Source organism: Geotrypetes seraphini, chromosome 12 (assembly GCF_902459505.1).
Source record: "Geotrypetes seraphini chromosome 12, aGeoSer1.1, whole genome shotgun sequence".
Taxonomy (NCBI): Eukaryota; Metazoa; Chordata; class Amphibia; order Gymnophiona; family Dermophiidae; genus Geotrypetes; species Geotrypetes seraphini.
Window position 1 is genome coordinate 22,413,742 of NC_047095.1, and position 23,318 is coordinate 22,437,059.

The 23,318-nt window shown below is 45.6% G+C and overlaps 1 protein-coding gene across 2 annotated transcripts in view; it reads right to left on the bottom strand.

Annotated features, from left to right (window-relative positions):
- CCDC18 (coiled-coil domain containing 18) overlaps positions 1–23,318 on the bottom strand; it is a 282,822-nt gene that overhangs the window by 72,272 nt on the left and 187,232 nt on the right. For both annotated transcript variants that reach the window (XM_033915992.1, XM_033915991.1), the window contains one exon: positions 20,101–20,264. In XM_033915992.1, the coding sequence (XP_033771883.1) occupies positions 20,101–20,264 (164 nt within the window). The remainder of the gene's footprint in view (positions 1–20,100; positions 20,265–23,318) is intronic.

The following is a 23,318-nucleotide window of genomic DNA, read 5'->3' on the forward strand; positions in this document are numbered from 1 at the left end:
TGCCTTCCCGCCCGACAGAGGCGCGCGGTCCCTCAGTTAGTATAAGCCAGCTAAGAAGCCAACCCGGGGAGGTGGGTGGGACGCAAGAATATCTGCCTGCTGTCCCTGGATAACACCTGTTACGGTAAGTAACTGTGCTTTATCCCAGGACAAGCAGGCAGCATATTCTTGACTGATGGGTGACCTCCAAGCTAACAAAAAGAGGGATGGAGGGAAGGTTGGCCATTAGGAAAAAAAATTTTGCAAAACAGATTGGCCGAAGTGACCATCCCGTCTGGAGAAAGCATCCAGACAATAATGAGATGTAAAAGTGTGAACTGAGGACCAAGTAGCAGCCTTGCAGATTTCCTCAATAGGAGTGGAACGGAGGAAAGCTACAGAAGCTGCCATTGCTCTGACTCTATGGGCCGTGACAGAACCTTCTAGTGTCAGTCCGGTCTGAGCATAACAGAATGAAATGCACGCTGCCAGCCAATTAGACAACGTACGTTTAGAAACGGGACGTCCCAATTTATTTGGATCAAAGGACAGAAAAAGTTGGGGAACTGATCTGTGGGGTTTCGTACGCTCTAGATAGAAAGCCAGAGCCCTTTTACAATCCAAAGTATGTAAAGCTTGTTCTCCAGAATGAGAATGAGGTGTTGGAAAGAAAACAGGGAGAACAATGGATTGGTTGAGATGGAATTCAGAGACAACCTTAGGGAGAAACTTTGGATGTGTACGCAAAACCACCTTGTCATGGTGAAAAACCGTAAAAGGTGGATCTGCGACAAGTGCATGAAGCTCACTGACCCTCCTGGCAGAGGTAAGAGCAATAAGGAAAAGCACTTTCCAAGTGAGAAACTTGAAAGGAGATGTAGCCAATGGTTCAAATGGAGGCTTCATTAAGGCGGAAAGAACCACATTGAGATCCCAGATAACAGGAGGGGCTTTAAGAGGTGGTTTCACATTGAAAAGCCCTCGCATGAACCTGGATACCAGGGGATGAGCTGAGAGAAGTTTTCCATGGACTGGCTCATGAAAAGCTGAAATGGCACTGAGGTGGACTCTGATGGAAGAGGACTTAAGGCCAGAGTCAGACAAAGAGAGCAAATAATCCAACAATGTCTCCACTGCCAGAGAAGTTGGATCAAGATGATGAAGAAGACACCAGGAGGAAAATCTCGTCCACTTCTGATGGTAACATTGCAGAGTGGTTGGTTTCCTGGAGGCATTCAGAATGGAACGAACAGGCTGAGATAAAAGAGTATCATGAGATGTCAGCCCGAGAGATACCAAGCTGTCAGGTGCAGAGACTGGAGGTTGGGATGTAGAAGGGTTTCCTGCTGTTGCGTAAGTAGAGAAGGAAACAGAGGAAGAAGAAAAGGTTCCCTGGAACTGAGTTGAAGTAGAAGGGAGAACCAATGTTGCCTGGGCCACCTCGGAGCAATCAGAATCATTGTGGCTCGTTCCCTCTTGAGCTTGAATAATGTTCTCAACATTAGAGGCAGAGGAGGGAAGGCGTACAGGAACAGATTCGACCAGTCTAGGAGAAAAGCATCCGCTGCCAGACGGTGAGGAGAGTAAAGTCTGGAGCAGAATAGGGGCAGCTGGTGATTGTGAGGAGCTGCAAAGAGGTCTATCTGAGGAGTGCCCCATTGAGTGAAGATAGACTGCAGAGTTACAGGATCGAGTGTCCACTCGTGAGGCTGGAGAATTCTGCTGAGTTTGTCCGCTAAAGAATTCTGTTTTCCCTGAATGTAGATAGCTTTCAGGAAGAGATGGTGATCTATGGCCCAATTCCAGATCTTTTGGGCTTCTTGGCATAAAAGGCGAGAGCCCGTCCCACCCTGTTTGTTGATGTAGTACATCGCAACCTGATTGTCTGTGCACAACAGAAGAACCTGAGGAAAGAGAAGATGTTGGAAGGCCTTGAGAGCATAAAACATCGCTCTGAGTTCCAGGAAATTGATTTGATGCTTCTTTTCCTGGGCCGTCCAAAGACCCTGAGTCTGGAACTCGTTCAAGTGGGCTCCCCATGCATAAAGAGAGGCGTCGGTGGTGATGACTAGTTGATGAGGAGGTTGATGGAATAGAAGACCTCTGGATAGATTTGAGGATACCAACCACCATTGAAGAGACTGACGAAGAGATGATGTCACAGATATGTGTCGTGAGCAAGGATCCGTCGCTTGGGACCACTGAGTAGCAAGGGTCCATTGAGGAGTGCGCAGGTGAAGACGTGCGAGGGGCGTGACATGAACTGTAGATGCCATGTGCCCCAAGAGTACCATCATTTGCCTGGCTGAGATGGAAGGTAGTGAAAGCACCTGCTGACATAGAGACTGAAGGGTCTGAAGACGATTGGATGGTAGGAAAGCTCTCATGAGGAGTGTGTCCAGGATCGCTCCAATGAATTGAAGTCTCTGAGTGGGGATGAGATGAGATTTGGGTAGATTGATCTCGAACCCCAGAATTCGTAGAAACAAGATGGTTTGGTTGGTGGCCAGTAGAACTGCTTGAGCGGATGTGGCCTTGATTAACCAGTCGTCCAGATAAGGAAAGACCTGGAGGTGGTGAGAGCGTAGAAATGCCGCTACCACAATGAGACACTTGGTGAAGACCCTTGGAGAGGAGGCAAGGCCGAAGGGCAGTACCTTGTATTGGTAATGACAATGATTGATCATGAAACGGAGATATTGTCTTGAGGTTACATGGATCGGTATGTGAGTGTATGCTTCTTTGAGATCGAGGGAGCATAGCCAGTCGTCCTGGTTGAGAAGAGGATATAGAATAGCTAAGGAAAGCATCTTGAACTTCTCCTTTACCAGATGTTTGTTGAGATCGCGAAGATCTAGAATCGGTCTGAGATCTCCTGTTTTTTTGGGGACAAGAAAATAACGGGAGTAGAATCCCTGCCCCTTTTGATCTAGAGGAACTTCCTCTATAGCGTTTAGAAGAAGGAGGGATTGAACTTCCTGAATGAGGAGGGAAGATTGAGGACTGTTCAAAGCAGACTCTTTTGGCAGGCTTTGGGGCGGAAGAGTCTGAAAGTTGAGAGAGTAGCCGTGGTGGATGATGTTGAGGACCCATTGGTCCGAAGTGATAACTTCCCACCGGCTGAGGAACAGAGAAAGTCGACCTCCTATAGGTTGAGGCAGGAGAGCAGGAATCGGAATACTGGCTATACTGCTGAGAATGAAGTCAAAAGGGCTGTGACTTCTGCTGAGGAGGTGGTTTCACAGGTTGCTGCTGTGACTGCTGTCTGGGAGGCTGACGTTGTTGCTGCCTCTGACGCCTGGTTTGCTGAGCATTGGTAGGTAATGGCCGAGCTGCGAAGCGTCGTTGATAGGCCAACTGCTGCCTATATGGTTTTGGCGGGGGAGGCTTCTTTTTATTTTTAAGCAGGGTATCCCAGCGTGTCTCATGAGCAGAAAGCTTTTGTGTGGTGGAGTCCATGGATTCCCCAAAGAGCTCATCCCCTAGGCAAGGGGCGTTGGCTAACCGATCCTGATGATTAACATCAAGCTCGGATACCCGAAGCCAGGCCAGGCGACGCATAGCCACCGACATTGCTGTCGCTCTGGACGTAAGTTCAAAGGTGTCATATATGGATCGAACCATGAACTTACGTAATTGAAAAAGAGACGACAAGCAGGTATGAAAAGAATGATGCTTGCGTGAAGGAAGGTACTTTTCGAAGGAAGCCATGGAGGTAAGAAGATGCTTCAAATAAAACGAAAAATGAAAAGCATAATTGCTAGCTCTATTTGCTAACATAGCATTTTGATAGAGCCTCTTACCAAATTTATCCATGGCTCTACCTTCTCTGCCAGGGGGTACTGATGCATATACACTGGCTCCAGAAGATTTTTTAAGGGTGGATTCGACAAATAAAGATTCGTGTGGCAGTTGAGGTTTGTCGAACCCAGGAATGGGAATTACCTTATATAGAGAATCCAGCTTACGTGGGGCCCCTGGGACAGTTAAAGGAGTCTCTAAATTCTTATAGAAAGTCTCCCTCAAGATGTCATGAAGAGGGAGTTTCAAATATTCCTTTGGAGGCTGATCAAAATCAAGAGCATCCAAAAAAGCTTTAGACTTTTTGGATTCAGCCTCCAAAGGAATGGACAAGGAGTCACACATCTCTTTCAAAAAGCAAGAGAAAGAGGAAGTGACATGCTTGGAGGATGGATCAGGGACAGTGGAGTCCTCCTCCTCTGAGGAACATTCGCCCTCCGAAAGAAAGGGTTCCTCTGAGTCCCCCCACAGATCAGGATCCCTGACATGGGAAGCATGGTCCTGAGACTCCGGGGTCGATGATTGTAGGTGTCGGGTTTTGCGCACCGACTTACCCGACCTCATTGATATCGAGTCAGGCGATGTTATCGGCCGCACCGGTGCCGAAGTTTGTACCGATTGATGGTGAGCTCTCGGCTCCGGTGCAAGAACTGGCATCGATACCGATGATTGAAGCGGTACCGAAATAGTGGAAGCAGGTAACACAGGCTGTTCCACAATCGGTACCGGAAGCTCGGTGCGGACCGGCACCGGAAGGTTCGGAGTCAGGATAGCAGGGAGGAGCTGTTTTAACTGGTCCTTAAGCTGTTCCTGAAGGATGGCCGTGATGCGGTCATCAAGGGATGGCACCGGTACCGCCTTTTTCTTCTGCGGTACCTGCGGTGCCGCTCGACGCCCCGGAGATGAGGAGCCCGATGTCGAGGGACTCACCTCTATAGGGGCGGAGCGCTTCCGCTGGCGTCTCACAGTCGGCAGGATTGGACTCACTGCACTCGAGACCGGAGGACGTTCCAGCGGGGAAGGCTTCTTAGCCGGCTTACCTGACTGGTGAGACGTCGGCGCGGAATCACGCGGCGTCGAAGAAGAGGGTGCCGACTGAATCGGTGCCGAAGCTGGAGTCGATGGCACGGGATCGGACATCTCGGCACCGAACAATAATCGCTGCTGGATCTGGCGATTTTTTAAAGTCCGTTTTTTGAGAGTGGCACAGCGGGTGCAAGAAGAGGCCTGATGCTCAGGACCCAAACACTGTAAACACCAGTTGTGTGGGTCCGTGAGAGATATAGGCCGAGCACACCGCTGGCACTTTTTAAACCCTGGCTGAGGGGGCATGAACGTAAAAACGGCTTCAGCCAAATCGAAGGCCGAGGCTTCGATGGTGGCAGAAGGCCCCGCCGGGGAAAATCAAATGAAAGAAAAATTGAAGAAAAATTTTTTTTTTTTTTTTTTTTTACCAATAAAAGAAAGAAAAGAAATAATACAAATACTCAAAAGTTTACGCGAGCGGGAAGGCAATAGAAAAAAAGTTTCAACAGCCGTTGAAAACGCGTCTTCTTAGCTCCGCGGAAACTAAGAAACTGAGGGACCGCGCGCCTCTGTCGGGCGGGAAGGCACTCGCGCGTGCGCGGTGCGGCCGAGCTAGAACTTTCTAAAGTTCTTAGAGTGCAATCACTCTAAAATTGTCCGTACCGGGGCTCCGTCGGTGCCGTCACCCATCAGTCAAGAATATGCTGCCTGCTTGTCCTGGGATAAAGCCAGTTACTAGGGGTTACCATTTAAAAATGATGATTCCCTTCCATGCCAAGGCCAGTAAACATTACTTCTTCAGCGTCCCTATTACTGAGTTAGGATCACACCCAGATCCCCTTACACATCTCACTGAACCACCAGGAAGACCTGTGATTAATCAGTTACTTTTTTTTTTTTTTTTACTAATTCAGCTAAGAAGGCAGCTAAATAACACCAGTACTTATACCTTGGTTTGTGTCAAATTCATTTCCTCATCTCTACATTAAATACAGTATTAGTTTATTGTAGTAAAAAGTTATTTACAGCCAAATGAGATTGTTCCTATCTGTGTACAGACCTATTAATAGTAAAACAGAACTGCTAACTTTTAAAAAGAGATTAGGTTCTTACCTTGATAATATCTTTTCCAGTAGATAGGGGTAGTATGCTGAATGATAGGTGGTATGCTGCTCATGAGCATTCTGCAGAAGATATCAATCACAGTTTGTCAGCTCCTCCTCCTTCTCCCCGGTCTCTGCTGCCCCCTTCAGTTCATACTAAAGCCAGGACAGCCCTATAGAAGAATAAAGGAGAAGTAGGGGTATGGGGAATGCCCCAAAACCAGGTATCTAATCTGCTCAGATAAATTTAAAACAATCACTGTAATGTAGTTAAAACATTAACAAGCCCCTGAGAGAAACAAAGAATGTTAGAAAAATACAAATTAAACAAGAACATTACAGCCTGAACATTTATGGAGCTCAAACACTCAAATGCAAGGAAATAACACTCTAAACGAAAATCAGACTTGTCCATGCACTCATTTTCTCAGTGGTCAATTACAGATGTGAAAGCTGGACACTACGGAAACAAGACAGAAAGAAGACTGACTCATTTGATCTTTGGTATTGGAGAAGGATTTTATGTATGCCTTGGACCACCAGAACTAACAAATTGATTCTGGAAGAGATAAAACCGGATATGTCATTCAAACTCCAAATGAAGAAGTTACGACTGTCTTATTTTGGTCATACTGTCAGAATAGAAAGATCATTGGAGAAGGACATCATGCTTAGGAAGAATTTCTTGAAAGTATGAAGGGAAGACCAGGTCACTGATCTACAAATCTCCTCAGGAGGAATTGCTGTAACTTCCTCCCAAGAGGCGGCTACTCCTCTTGTCAAATGCACCTTCAATGAGATTGGTGATTGTTTGCTACAACTGATGTAGGCAGAGGATATCGCTCTACAAATCCATCAAAAGATGATGACCTTGGGAGCAGGTCTGCCACATCTCACCTGACTAGTTAGCACATAAAGATGATCTGAGAGATGAAACTCATTGGTCACCTCCAGGTAACACAATAGGACTCTTCTGATGTCCAAAACCTTCAAGGCCTTGTCTTTTTTTTCTTTTTGGACCCTGTGGGGTGAAATGCTGGCAGTCTAACTTCTTGGTTGACATGAAACACCGAAACAACCTTTAGCAAAAAGGAAGGAGCCATTTGCAAAATTACTCTCACTTCTGTGAACTGGAGAAAGGCTCACTGCACAACAGGGCCTGCAATTCTGAGACTTTCTTGGCAAAAGTAATTGCCACCAAGACAACTGCTTTAATTATCAGATCCAGGAGGGAAGCTTCCTGTAAGGACATATACAGGGCTCTGCTGAGTCCCTGTAAGACTATATTAAGGTTCCAGGATGGAAACAGTTTGTGAATCGGAATCTCAGGGCACCCTTCAGGAACCTGACAATGTCCAGGTGGGCCGCTAGTGAAGCTCTCTTCTCTTGGCCAAAGAAAACAGGAAAATACTGCCAATTTAACTCTAAGAGATGCCATTGCCATTCCCTTGTCAAGGCCTTCTTGCAAGAACACAAGTACAGATGAGATGGGGGGGCACTGCCTGACTCCAACTGTTGTTTGCTGCACCAGCACTGAAATATCTCCCATGTCTTAGCATATGCTGAAACCAATGTTGGCTTTTTGGCTCAAAGTACAGTAGCAGTGACTACTTCTGAGTATCCTTTTTGGATTAGCACTGAATGCTCAAGAGCCATGCCTTAAGACCAAAGCATTGCAGACCTTCTAAGACAATCAGCCCCTGTGAGATTAAGTCTGTATTGTACTTGGAGTCTTAGACTTCACTCCCTTTGAATCATGTTCCATGGGAAAGAAGTAGGGAGATTGTGGATGCCTTTCAAGAGGCTCTGCTCAGACAAATGGTGACGGAATCCACAAGGGAAAAAGCAATATTGGATCTGGTCCTCACAAATGGAGAGAGTATCTCTAATGTTCGAGTGGGTGCTCACCTGGGTAGTAGCGACCATCAAACGGTTTGGTTTGATATAACGGCTAAAGTGGAGAGCGGCCGCACGATACTTAAAGTCCTAGATTTCAAACGTACGGACTTTAATGCAATGGGAAAGTACCTGAAGAAAGAGCTGTTAGGATGGGAGGACATAAGAGAAGTGGAAAGACAGTGGTCTAAGCTGAAAGGAGCGATAAAAATGGCTACGGACCTTTATGTGAAGAAAATCAATAAAAACAAGAGAAAAAGGAAGCCGATATGGTTCTCCAACCTAGTGGCTGAGAAAATAAAAGCGAAAGAGTTGGCGTTCATGAAATATAAAAAAACCCAAGAAGAGGAGAGCAGAAAGGACTACAGGGTGAAACTGAAAGAAGCCAAGAGAGAGATACGTTTGGCAAAGGCACAGGCGGAAGAACAAATGGCTAAAAATGTAAAAAAGGAAGATAAAATTTTTTTCAGATATATTAGTGAAAGGAGGAAGATAAAAAATGGAATTGCTAGGCTAAAAGATGCTGGGAACAAATATGTGGAGAGTGATGAGGAGAAAGCAAATGTGCTAAACAAATACTTCTGTTCTGTGTTCACAGAAGAAAATCCTGGAGAAGGACCGAGATTGTCTAGCAAAGTTACACGAGAAAATGGAGTAGATTCTGTGCCGTTCACGGAGGAGGGTGTTTATGAGCAACTTGAAAAACTGAAGGTGGACAAAGCGATGGGACCAGACGGGATCCATCCCAGGATACTAAGGGAGCTCAGAGAGGTTCTGGCAAGTCCTATTAAAGACTTGTTCAACAAATCTCTGGAGACGGGAGTGATTCCTGGGGATTGGAGGAGAGCGGATGTGGTCCCTATTCATAAAAGTGGTCACAGGGATGAAGCAGGAAACTACAGTTATTGGAAAAATAATGGAAGTGTTGCTGAAAGAAAGGATAGTGTACTTCCTTGAATCTAATGGGTTACAGGATCCGAGGCAACATGGCTTTACAAAAGGTAAATCGTGCCAAATGAACCTGATTGAATTTTTTGATTGGGTGACCAGAGAGCTGGATCGAGGACATATGCTAGATGTAATTTACTTGGATTTCAGCAAAGCCTTTGATACAGTTCCTCATAGGAGGCTGTTGAACAAACTTGAAGGGCTGAAGTTAGGACCCAAAGTGGTGAACTGGGTCAGAAACTGGCTGTCGGACAGACGCCAGAGGGTGGTGGTTAATGGAAGTCGCTCGAAGGAAGGAAAGGTGACTAGTGGAGTCCCTCAGGGTTCGGTGCTGGGGCCAATCCTGTTCAATATGTATGTGAGTGACATTGCTGAAGGGTTAGAAGGAAAAGTGTGCCTTTTTGCAGATGATACCAAGATTTGTAACACCGAAGAGGGAGTGGAAAATATGAAAAAGGATCTGCAAAAGTTAGAGGAATGGTCTAATGCCTGGCAACTAAAATTCAATGCAAAGAAATGCAGAGTAATGCATTTGGGGATTAATAATAGGAAGGAACCGTATATGCTGGGAGGAGAGAAGCTGATATGCACGGACAGGGAGAGGGACCTTGGGGTGATAGTGTCCGAAGATCTAAAGGCAAAAAAACAGTGTGACAAGGCAGTGGCTGCTGCCAGAAGGATGCTGGGCTGTATAAAGAGAGGCGTGGTCAGTAGAAGGAAGAAGGTGTTGATGCCCCTGTACAGGTCATTGGTGAGGCCCCACTTGGAGTATTGTGTTCAGTTTTGGAGACCGTATCTGGCGAAAGACGTAAGAAGACTTGAGGCGGTCCAGAGGAGGGCGACGAAAATGATAGGAGGCTTGCGCCAGAAGACGTATGAGGAGAGACTGGAAGCCCTGAATATGTATACCCTAGAGGAAAGGAGAGACAGGGGAGATATGATTCAGACGTTCAAATACTTGAAGGATATTAACGTAGAACAAAATCTTTTCCAGAGAAAGGAAAATGGTAAAACCAGAGGACATAATTTGAGGTTGAGGGGTGGTAGATTCAGGGGCAATGTTAGGAAATTCTACTTTACGGAGAGGGTAGTGGATGCCTGGAATGCGCTCCCGAGAGAGGTGGTGGAGAGTAAAACTGTGACTGAGTTCAAAGAAACGTGGGATGAACATAAAAGATGTAGAATCAGAAAATAATATTAAATATTGAACTAGGCCAGTTACTGGGCAGACTTGCACGGTCTGTGTCTGTGTATGGCCGTTTGGTGGAGGATGGGCAGGGGAGGGCTTCAATGGCTGGGAGGGTGTAGATGGGCTGGAGTAAGTCTTAACAGAGATTTTGGCAGTTGGAACCCAAGCACAGTACCGGGTAAAGCTTTGGATTCTTGCCCAGAAGCTAAGAAGAAAAATAAAAATAAAAAATAAATTTAAATTGAATCAGGTTGGGCAGATTGGATGGACCATTCGGGTCTTTATCTGCCGTCATCTACTATGTTACTATGTTACTATCTGGGTCAATCTGGCACTACAAGAACTACTATTCCTGTGTGATGAGCTATACAGTGAATCACCCGGCTTATCATGGGCCAAGGGGGAAACATGTACAGCAGCCCGGTTTCTGGCCATAGCTGAACAAGGGGATCTAGCTCTGTACTTCCAGGCTCATATCTGAGATTGAAGAACTGACCCACCTTCTTTTTCTTTGCAGTTGCCATGCAGTTGGAACTTTGGGTGAATCCATCTTCTCACAAGGGCCTGGAACACTTTCAGAGACAATGCCTATTCTCCTGGGTCCAATGCCTGTTTGTTGAGCTAATCTGCTTGAACATTGCCCACTCTGTCCATGCACGCTGCAGAGAGCGCCTGTAGGGGTATTTCTGCACAACAGAATAATGCCTTATTTTCCTGTCAGAGCAGAGCGTTCCTGGTGCCTCCCTGCCTGTTGACATAAGCCACTGCCATGGCATTATCAGTAAAGACTCTGGCTGCTTTATCCTCCAGCAAAGACTGCAGTCATAGCAGCGCCATCCAAACTGCTCGGAGTTTGAGTCTGTTGATAGACCACTTCCACTGAGATAGAGACCACTGGCCTTGTACTGGGTGACCGTTGCAATAATCCCCTCAGCTAAACAAGTTGACATCTGTTGTCAAGGTGACCCATGAATCGATCCAAAGTGGGATCCCCTTTGCCATAGACTGTGGACGAAGCCACCATCTCATGCTGTGCTTGGCTGCCATTGTCCAGGGGAGTGGGACTTGCAGAGAATCTCTCTGAGGTAACCAGCAAGACAGCAATGCATCCTGGAGGGGGCACATGTGTGTCTTTTCTCAGGACACCACCTCTATAATGGCTGCCATTGATCCGAAGACCTGAAGGTAATGCCATACAATAGACTCCAGCTTGGTCAACAGGTCTGTAATCTGATCACAAAGCTTCTGTTTGTATGCTTCTGGAAGAAAGATTTGGCCTTCTGACATGTTGAATAAGACTCCAGATATTTCAGGGACTGTGTTGGAACCACATTCTTTTGAAAGTTAACAGTCCATCCCAGACTCTGCAGTGTCTCCACAACTGTTGCTACTGTTTTTTCTCCTTCCACTTGGGATGGTGCTCTGAGAAGCCAATCATCCAAGTACAGGTGCACTTCTGTAGAGATGAGCGGCCACCACCACCATAATCTTGATGAAAGTTCAGGATGCTGTTGCTAGTTCAAAGGGAAGTGCTGAGAGTTGATATTGATTCTCCAACACATGGAATCTGAGGAACTTCCTGTGGTCTGGGAAGATGGAGATGTAAAGGTATGCTTCCGTCAAATCTAAGTCAGCCAAAACTCTTCTGGCTCCACAGCAGCAATGGCAGACGAATAGTCTCCATTTGAAACATGTTTAAGATCCCAGATGGGCCTCCACTCCTCTGAGCCTTTCTTTGGAACAACAAAATATACGGAGTATCTGCTGGAACCTGAGTCATCTGGAGGAACTGGTTCTATGGTTTGGATATCAAGTAACCTCCGTAGCATTGCTCTAATTCTTTGTGCTTTCTCTGGACAGCATGCTGGCAAATCCAAGAACCAAAGACAGGATACACAAATTCCATCCTGTAACTCTCTCTGATAATGTCCAGGAACCAGCGGTTGGATGTTATCTGTTCCCAAACCATCAAATAGTCCAATAGCTGACCTCTAATCCTCAAAGGAGGGCTGGCATCATTGTGGCTTTTTGCCTGGCACTGTGGCATGAGAACCTGAATGTTGGTTCCTCTGGATCCTGGAGAATTTCTGTCTGGAGCTTGGAAAGGTTCTCTGGGTGGAGGCTCCTGTGGAATATTGGTGAGAATGCATGGAGCCAAGAAAGGACCCCAGGCTCTGGCCTCTAGCGGCTCTGGGTCAGCTGTCTGGTAAAGATATTGGCCAGTGATCTTGCACACTGACCATAAGATCATCCAGGCCCTTGCCAAACAGTATCTGAAAGGGAGTCTGCTCAGCATTGCTTTAGAAGTCAAATCCCCCTACCAATTGCCTGATCCAGAGCATACACCAGGCAGTGATCAAAAATGCCGAGACTTTCCCCATGACTCAGATAATGTGATAGAGGGTATCTGCTACATAGTCTATGCCCGCCAGCACAAGCTGAGGCAGGGACTCAGAGTCCAGTAGGCTCTGACTTCTGAGCCTAGAATTACAGGCACGTGCCACAAAGGAGTCTAAACTACAAAGGCTAATACCTCAAACTACCTCTGGAGGACCATACCCACTCTGCGTTTGGTCACCTGGGCTACCAGAGAGTCCACCTTTGGCATAGCAAACATTTGCTGGAATTCCTGATCCATGGGATACAGTTTAGCCATGGTCTTAGCTATCTGCAGGGAGACTTCAGAGCTTTCCCAGGGCTCTGCGACTAGGATCCTCACGTCCAAGTGACACAGAAAGACGTGGGCTGAGCCCAGACCCCGCTCAGAAAAGAACACTAGGAAGATGGTGTTTGCGGAGGGTCTATTTTCAATTATCGTTGATCTATAGTCGATACCTCCTGGTCCTCTGATTGGGAAGCCATTTCGCCCATCAGGGAAGCATCACTTTAGAACAGTAAAGGGATCAAATTCAACCCCTCATCCTCTCTGTCTGATAGACCATCATAGTCAAGCAAAGCCTCCGCTTTCAGGCAGGAAGTGCTCCGAGTCTTTAGGGAGGACTGTGTGCTATTCTGCTCGCCCTTGGACGTGACCAGTGAATCTATGACTTGGCTTGCCAGAAACGATTAATGAACTCTGGAGTAAAGGTCTGAGAGGACAAATCTCCTTGTCCCTTAGGGCAGAACAAACACCTTTTCTTAGGATGTGAAACATTTATGCCTTTACAGTGCGCATAGCTGCTGACCTGGGGTTCCAGGAGGTGTTTCATTCCACCTGACAGGACTATCTGCCATTCTCTAACCCTAGAGGCCTGTGGAGGGACTAAGCACAAAGCTCCCACCCCTCCATCCTTCAGCCACACATCCAGCGTAAATAAGGCATGATATAGGAGTATTAGGGTCTGGGGACTCAATTCCTACCAATTTTGAGGCAAAATGAGGTGTTTTTAAAAAGCTGAAGAGCTTAGAAAACATCAAGGCTGACCAAAAACAACAAAAAATAGGATTTTAGAGAAGGGGGAACAAGGACCTAGCTGCTGAAACAGTCAAAACAGTGTTTTAGACCTCCTCCCTCCTGATTTTCCCCATAGACAATCACAGCCTGTACTCACAGACCGTGTGCTAGGGAAAAGATGCTGCAGCCTACCTCCTTCCAGATCAGCTACTCCTTCAGGGAGCTAATTTTCTGCCTCAAGCCGCCAGTCAGCTGCTATGCCAATATCTTTGGGCTGCCAGTCGGATCTTAGTCAGACTGAGCCTCCACCCCCAGGTCACAACGAATGCTGAAAGGAGGAGGAACGAAACCACAGCCGTCAACATGAGTGCACCGAAGAATACTACTGATGCCTAACAACCTGTGCTCAAGCTCCAGACCAAGTCAAGGAAGCGAGGGCCCAAAACCCTAAGCTCCATAATTCTTCAACAGGCTGCCGAAGGATTCACCTGCCAGCTGCAGACTAAATTCTGCTTTTCTCCAAACAGGCACAGCAGTTGCTTGGGTTACATAAAAAAACTGCAAATGAATGACCCCCCCAAAAACAAACAAACAACAAACCCAACTGCAAAATAATAAAGAAATATAGGGAGCAGATCAGCACTATACCTTCATGCTCGCCTACAGAAGGAAGAACAGAAGGAGACAGCAGAGACCAGGGAGAAGGAGAAGGCACTGAAAAACTACGATTGACATCTTCAGCAGAATGATTGTGAGCAGGCATGGAACAACCCCATGGTTCAGTGTACCATCCCTATTGCACTGGAACAGGTGTTTTCCCATGGTCAGAAAGATTCCAGTCCTCCCAAGCAAGTGATAACATCTGATATAGCCAGAGGTTGGAGCAGTGAACATAAGAATAGCCTTACTGGGTCAAATCAATGGTCCATCATGCCCAGTAGCCTGTTTTCGCAGTACCCAATCCAGGTCACCCAAAGAGTAGCAACATTCCATGCTACTGATCCAGGGCAAGCAGTGGCTTCGACATTGTCTTTCTCAATAACAGACTATGGACTTTTCCTCCAGGAAATTGTCCAAGTGTAAAACTTAAGAGCTTTCTAGAAAATCTCCTGTCCATATACAGAGGTTTCTGCATTATTATTATAAATACTAGCTTTTTAGCTCTTTACATTAACGGGTGCTAGAATAGATGTGTAGACTTAGGCATTTCTTTCTTTCTCTATGTCTGTCTATATTTCTTTTTCTCTCCTGCCCCCCTTTCTTTCTGTCGGTTTTTCTTTCTTTCTGTCTCCTCCCCTGTCCAGCAGTAGCCCTTCTCCCTTCCTTTTACCTCCTCCCAGTCCAGCAGCACCCCTTTCCTGCTCCCTCTGTCCAACAGTAGCCCTTCTCCCTTCCTTTTATCTCCCCTCTGTCCAACAGCACCCCTTTCCTACTCCCCCTGTCCAGCAGTTGCCCTTCTCCATTCCTTTTACCTCCTCCCTGTCCAGCAGCACCCCTTTCCTGCTCCCTATGTCCAGCAGTAGCCCTTCTCCCTTCCTTTTACCTCCCCTTGTCCAGCAGTACCCCTTCCCTGCTCCCCCTGTCCAGCAGTAGCCCTTTTCCCTTCCTTTTATCTCCCCTCTGTCCAGCAGCACCCCTTTCCTGCTCCCCCTGTTCAGCAGTAGCCTTCTCCCTTCCTTTTACTTCCTCCCTGTCCAGCAGCACCCCTTTCCTGCTCCCTATGTCCAGCAGTAGCCCTTCTCCCTTCCTTTTACTTCCCCCTGTCCAGCAGCACCCCTTCCCTGCTTCCCCTGTCCAGCAGTAGCCCTTTTCCCTTCCTTTTACCTCCCCTCTGTCCAGCAGCACCCCTTTCCTGCTCCCCCTGTCCAACAGTAGCCCTTCTCCCTTCTTTTTACCTCCCCCTGTCCAGCAGCATCCCTTCCCAGCTCCTCGTGACTTAACCGTTCATTGCCCCAGATAGAAAATAAGTACTTGTATATAATTTGTAAACTGCTTTGATTGTAACTATAGAAAGGTAGTATATCAAGACCCATTCCAGCAGCACCCCTTTCCTGCTCCCCCTGTCCAGTAGTAGTCCTTCTCCCTTCCTTTTACCTCCCACATGTTTAGCAGCATCCCTTTCCTACTACCCCTGTCCAGCAGTAGCCCTTCTCCCTTCTTTTTTACCTACCCATATTCCCATTTCCCCTTTTACCTTTCCTATTTCCACCTTTATCACCCCATATATTATCATTAGAGTACTTGTTGCATTGTTGGCGTTCCGGTGTCTCCTCTGCCTTCGGTTCGGGCCAGCTACTGTGGGCCGGGATTGCAGGGGCACTCTGTGGGACAGGCCAGGGCATGGGTCAGCAGAGGTGGGGGAGTTCTGGGTGGCAGCATGTGTTGTGTCAGCAGAGGTGGGGGAGTTCTGGGTGGCAGCGCATGTTCACTCTAGTGCGGGGCCTCTGCTGGGCCGCAGTGAGCTGGTGTCTGTGGAGCTCGGTTTCTGGGAATGTTGGGTAGGTGCTCTGGGCCACGGGAGGAGTGGGATGGTCAGCGGGCCTTTTCGGGGGTGTGGTAGGGACCCATGCGGTCAGCAGCGTCGCCAAGGGAGGGCGATGGGGAAACCAGAGTTCTACTCTACTGTGCATGTGGGGTCACAGAAGCACAGATCATGGATGCAGAGATCATGCCATTTGAAGTGCGCATGTGCGCTAAGGATTTTATTATAGCGGATTATAAAAGAGAAACAAACTTCTTGGGTGAACAGAAAGGTTATGCGAGAACTGTGATCCTGCTGCCCTTAGAGAACACCTATTACAGGAAAACAACTTTGCTTCCTCCAAGGACAGGTAGGATCTCAACCCTCACAAGGAAAGGGAATGGGTCTTGATATACCACCTTTCTATAGTTACAATCAAAGCAGTTTACAAATTATATACAAGTACTTATTTTCTACCTGGGGCAATGAACGGTTAAGTCACGAGGAGCTGCAGTAAGGATCAAACCTGGTTCCGCTGGTTCTCAGGCCACTGCACTAGCCATTACGCTATTCTTTTACTCATTTAATGAAAGATTAGGTTCTTACCTGGATAATCTTGTTTCCGTTAATATATGCAGGAATCCATCCATGCTTGCAAACTACTTTGAAAAGGGCATCAATCACATCTTTCAGCTCCTCTCCTTTCCCAGTGGACTATAACTCCCTCTTCAGTTTGTACCAAAGCAATCGAGCTCCACTGTAACAGGAGAAAACAGAAGAAGGGGTGTGGGGAAATTCCCTGAAACAACATACATTTCTATTCTGCTCTTTAAGTCATGAAAAAGAACAATTATTAGCTTGAACTTGCAACATAAGAGTATCAAAGAACCAACCTGCTATGTGCAACTAGAACGAGCACATAAAGAACTGCAGAGCTCAATATCTCAGTACTTTATTAGTAAGTTAATCATACGTGTTCATCCAACTGACAGAAGAACTCCAGTTCCAGACCATAGAAATCTCAGAGGCAAAAAGCAGGCGAATTGCAAAATGCACAGGGAGGGCTGTACAGACTCATGTATATATTAACAGAAACAAGATTATCCAGGTAAGAACCTAATATTTCATTCTGTTACATATACAGAGGCATCCGTACATTAGGTGATGTACCAAAGCAGTGCCAAATGTCTAGGAAGGGCTAGATGACCCTGCTCGCAAGATTGAGGACCTATAAGTGGCGTCCTCTTGAGCTGCCACATCCACTCTGTAGAACTTTGTAAAGCTATGGATAGTAGACCAAGTAGCAGCTCTACAGATTTCTTCAGGCAGAACTGCCTGGGACTCCACCCACGAAGATGCAACACTTCTGGTCAAATGAGCTTTGACAGGAATAGGTGACTGTTTACCACAGCCAATATACACCGACAAAATTGTCATGTGAATCCATCTGGTAATAGAAGCCTTAGAAGCTGGTCTGCCTAGTCTGAACTGACTAGTTAGCACAAAAAGATGATCGGAAAGGTGAGACTCATTTGTGCTTTCCAAGTAGTGAAGTAGAACTCTTCGCACATCTAGTCTCTGCAATATCTCACCTTGATTATTTGAACCCGGAGGATAAATACCAAGTAAACAAACCTTTTGGTTGACATGAAAAGCTGACATAACCTTCAGTAGGAAAGAAGGCATCATGTGCAGAGAAATCCGAGCCACTGAGATCCTTAGGAAGGGCTCGAATGACATGGTTACAAAATTCATCACCCTTCCTGTCCCCACAGATAACCATGGGAAACAATCCCATGTCATTCTTTAGTGTCTATCTGAACCTCAGACTTTCTATACTAGCTTTCTTCAATGCAAGGCTTGATGGTCAGTGATTGTGCCCATTCATACTCTGATTCTTCCCTCGCTCCTTAAAGAATGACATGGAAATAGTTTCCCATGGTTATCTGTAGGGACAGGAATGGTGATGAATTTTCTCATCGTGTCATTCTCTATGTCTCTGACAGGTAACCAGAATCCTCCAGAAAGGAAACTGAGCCCTGGGACAATAAAGGCATGAAGCCTGATCTCTAGTCCTCCCAGTCCTGCTCTGCTTGGTCACAAAGGCTCAGAGCTGGCCTCCTGTGTGACTGAGAGACCTCCTGAAGAGGTATCTCTTCCTGGTCTGATACCGGCACGCCCCCAGGCAGCACAGTGCATCCTGGGCCTGTCAAATAAGCTTTCCACAGAAGATTCACAAAAAACAGATTAAATTTTTGTACAGAAGGCCCCAAGAATCCCTGTAGGACCTCAGACTGGCTTCTCTTGGCCTCTGCAGTACCCGCGCACTTGCATTTCGTGCCTTCACTATTTGAGGACTCTGGGAAGGATTTTCTCCCTACCACTCAGGCCCCCTTCAATTCCCCAGCCCTAGAGGACTCAGAGGAGGCTAAGACTGAGGCTCCTGCAGTACATGGCCATTCTTTGGCCATCCATCCAGCACAACACTGGCATGATATAGGGGTAGAACAGCCTGAGGTGTCCATCCCAGTTGACTTTGAGCTAAATCAAGAAATTTTGAGGCAGATGGAGGCTTTAGGAAAAAGATTGTTTAAAATCCAAGATGGCCACTGCCAGAAAAACCGTGCCAAAAACGGCCCTTGAAGGTTTCCCTGAAAGTTAAAAAAAAATCTCAGGGAAAGGGGTTTTGGAGGTGGGAGACCATATTTCTGGCCCCAGAAACCCTTAAATTCAACTTTTTCAGACCCCTCCCCCAAATTTTCCCATAGGAAATAATAGGCTGTACCCACAGTGCTGCTGCTGGTGCCTGCCTGTGTCAGTTTTCTTTAGCCTGACTGAAGTGGAAAGAACTTTCTTCTTCAAATCCTTGTGGAACAGTTCAAACCTGGAAATCTTTGGGCTGCCAGTTGAACTGGAACTGACTGAAGGCTCAACTCCCACAAATCCTCGTGGCACGACTGGGGTGGGGAGGGAGAAGAGAATAAAATGCAACCAGCTTCCTGAAACCCAAAGGGATTCACACATATGCCCCACAGCCTGTGCTCAATCCTCTTAATAAATCAGAAGGCAAGCAGGCTCCCAGGGGAACAGACCCCGAGCCTCAAAGTAAGTCAAAGCAGGCTGGTTCATCAGTACACTAGGGGGGTTGCTCTGAGAGTTGCAGTCTACCCTCACAGATTCTGCATTTTCTTCCGGGCATAATAGCCCCAAATATGGGGTCCTCTAGCACCAAAGCCTTCTGAAAACAGAAGTCCTCAAAATAATAAAAAACGAACAGAGTAGATCAGAACACCTCTTCTTGGTTCGCTTGCAAAATGAAAAATTTGAGAGGGAGCTATATTCCACTGGTGAAAGAGGAGGAGTTGATAGAGGTGATTGACACCCATCTGCAAGTGGTTATATGTGTATATGTAATAGAATTTCAGGTTACCTTAAAATAAATGAAAGAAAATACAAAAACAATAAAAAAGTGCCAGAGGACAAAAACAGTACATTTTTGGTAGGAATGATAATTTTTGTGTAGGCAACATGAAAATAATAAATATGGACCTTTTTGAGGATGCAGTTGGGATTCTAATCCTCAAAAAAAAACTGAGGGAAAAGTTAGCCACATCTACAGTTGCCTTGGGAATCTTTATCTAAACGATAATGGGATATAAATGGAAGAATGTAAGGCTGCATCAACACTGATTATACTATGAACCCGTCTAGGCAAAGCAGGAGGAGATGCAATAGGGTATCCAAATAGAAAGTGTGCACTTAGCAGAACCAAGTTTAATGCTGTCAAAAATGCATCTTCACCAATAAAAGGCCTAATTTACTAAGGCACTCTTCTATTCTGTGTTGATGGGAAAAAAAATTAACGATCAGTACTTAACAATATATTTTTAGGGTGGGCCAGTTTGTAAGGATTTTCTGTCCTATCCTATTTGTGACCTGCAGCAGTCTAATTCTTTACAGCAATTCCTGCAAACAGACTCTCACTAGACCTGTGGGCAATAGAAAACAGCTGGGAGCTGCAAGGAGTTGGTACAGATAGTATAAATAATCTTTCGTTAGAAACTGAAGAGCACTTTTCCAAAACTCACTCAGACCACCTTTTCTCAGATTTGAGTTATGTAATTAATTTCGTTCATCAAGGCAGAATTCACTTACTATAGCTTATCACTATGTCAAAACTCATCAATTACAAAATGGACTGAGTAGGTTTTGGAAAAGTGCTCTTCAATTAGTAACACAAAATGTTGAGCTCTTGCAAAAGAATTGCAAACAGCTAGGCAATACTATTTTTCCAATGAGTTACCAAGTTCTGTCTTTTTATCCAGATCAGCCTGTGTTTGCTGTAGTCTCGTTTCTAAATGGTTAAACTGGACAGCCTTCGTTTCATTATCATGCCTTAAGACCTTTAACTCTTTTTCCATTCCCACCAGCTCATTCCTGGAAAGATCCATCTCATGTGTCAGTTGTCTGAAATGATAAAAGCAGAAATATCAAACAAACCTGAAAGTGATCCAGTTTTTTTAAGAACTTAAGAGAACATAAAAGTTGCCCTATTGGATCAAATCATAGTTGCATCCATTTCAGCAACCTGCTTCTACAGTGGCCAAGCCAGATCGCAAGTACCTGGCAGAATTCCAAAAATGGATCAAGAGTCCATCCTACTTACCCTCTGGAATAAGCAATGGTTCTCCTCAAGTCTACCTTAACAACATGTTATGGACTTTTCCTCCATGAATTTATCCAAACCTTTTTTAAACATAGCTATATTAACTGCTTTTACCACATGCTCTGGCAATGAGTTGTAGAGTTTAACTATGTGTTGACTATTTTTTTTTCTCTTAATTTGTTTCAAATGTATTAACTGTGTGACTTCATGAAGTGTTCACTAGTCTTTGTACTTTTTAAAAAAGAATCAATCAATTTTCATTTATTTGTTCCACTCGACTCAAGATTTTACAGACCTCTAACTTCCTAACAGTCCTAACTTCTACAGCCTTTTCTCATATGAAAGTCGTTCCATCCCCTTAATCAATTTGGTCACCCTTCTCTTTACCTTTTCTAATTCCACTATATCATTTTTGAGATGTGTCTGCCCAGAAGACAAACGCAAATAGGGCTGGAGGTGTGTAGACCCTGATCGAATTTAAGAGGATTGTGTTTTTGAGGAGCTTGCAAAACTAAAGTTAGACATAGCGATGGGGCCAGATGATAAGGGTACTTAGGGAACTTAGAAAAGTTCTGGCAGCTCTGCTTGCTGACTTTTTCAATGCTTCTTTAGAGTTGGGAGTGGTACCGGAGGATTGGAAAAAGGGCAGATGTGGTCCCTCTTCACAAAAGTGGAAGTAAGGAAGAAGTAGGGAACTACTTCCTGGTAAGTCTGACTTCTGTGGTAAGTAAATTAATGGAAACGCTTTTAAAACAGAGAACAGTACATTTCTGGAATCCAAAGAATTACAGGACCTGAGGCAACATGGATTCACTAGAGGCAGGTCTTGTTGGACAAATCTGATCAATTTCTTGACTGGGTGACCAAATAATTGAATAGAAGGAGAGCGCTAGATGTGGTGTATTTAGCTTTTAGCAAAGCCTTTCACAATATTCCATATAGGCATCTAATAAATAAACTGAGTGTCTTTGATATGGTCCCCAAAGTGATGGACTAGGTTAGAAACTGGTTGAGGGCAGGATGACAGAGGGTAGTGGTTAATGGAGATCACACTGAGGAAAGGGATGTTACCAGTTGTGTGCCTCAAAGTTCAGTTCTTAGACCTGTTCTTTTTAACATTTTGTAAGCAATATTGCTGAAGGGCAGTCAGGTAAGATTTGCCTCTTTGCAGATGATACCAAAATCTGCAATAGATTAGACCCCGGATGGTGTCTATGACTTTCATACGACCCGCCCTTCTCTGTATTCACTCAGTAGTTTGGGGTAACCTGCTCCTTTCTGCCTCACTTACTCTCGTTGCTGGCTTCAAGATTTTTCAGCCAGTTGCCAGATCCTGTGGGGAGTTTCTGTGAGTATACACATTACCGAAGGCCTTTCTTGGGGTGCTCATAACACACAACGAGTTAGTACTGCATTTTTCCTCAATGTTTTTCTGAGTTACCTTTGTGTCTGTTTATTACTTGTTAATATTTTGTAGAGCAAACCAGTTCGTGAGTTACTTGTGTTGATGGAGATTTTCCCTTATACCAGTGATGGCTAACCTTTTTGAGCTCGAGTGCCCAAACTGCCGCACAAAACCAAAGAATTTCCTCAAAGTGCCAGCACGTCAATTAAACCTTAATAACAAGATTTTAGTATCTAAAAACTCTTTATAAAGTTGCCTGAACTATGTAACATCATTTTTAAAGGTTGGAATCTTTGTATTGTCAGAGAATCAATTTGATTCACAATCCTTTGGTTTTCATTTCAATTTATTGGGAATGTTTTAATGATTTCATTCATGGGCCGAATACACACATACTTTTCTCTGTTGCCGCACTCTTTGACCAAAAGATTTGTAAGCCTGCAACCACGTCAAGGTAGACTATTTCAGCAGCTCCCCTCCCTCCCCCTTACCTTTGTGGCCAAGTCAAAATGATCTACCAACAATAAAATTTTAAAAACACAAAGCACGCTGTACGCAGAGAAAATGTTAATTATCATTTATATTCCGCGGGTTTTCAAAGAGGTCAAGGCAGATGACTTTATGCAATGTCACCTCAGTAACAACTATACAAAAATAGACAAATATTCCCCCTCCCTTTTTACTAAACCGCGATAGCGGTTTTTAGCGCAGGGACCTGCGCTGAATGCCCCACGCTGCTCTTGAAGCTCATAGGCTCCCTGCGTTAAAAAACGCTATTGCGGTTTAGTAAAAGGGGGCCATAGTGCAAAATATAGACAGCATATATAAATTCTCAAAACGGACACATTTTGATCACTAAATTGAAAATAAAATAATTTTCCTACCTTTGGTAATTTCATCAGTCTCTGGTTGCACTTTATTCTTCTGACTGTACATCCAATATTTCTTCCCTTTTTTTCAGCCTCCTGTATGCTTTCTCTCTTCCAGACCTCATTCCCTCCCCAAACTTTTTCTTTGTTTCACCCTGCCCCCTTCTTTCTTTTTCTCTCTCTCCATACCCCCTTTCATTCTGTATGTCTGTCTTTCTCTCTCTCTCCGTGCCCCATTTTTCTTTGTTTCACCCAGCCCTCTTTCTTTTTTTTTTGGCTCCCTGTCCCCCCCTTTCTTTCTTTCTCCTTGCCCTCCCCTATGCCACCACCATTGGGAAAATGCTGCCACCGCCACTGGGGAATAGGCTGCCACTGCCACTATCGGGAACAGGCCGGCGCCGAGTTCGCCCTGCTTCTCTTCCCCACGGGGCCGACCAACTCTCGCCACTCGACGTCAATTCTAACATCGGAAAGGACGTTCTGGGCCAGCCAGGCAGTGATTGGCTGGCCCAGAACGTCCTCTCCGACATCAGAATTGACACGGGTGGCGAGAGTTGGTCGGCCCCACAGGGAAAAGCAGG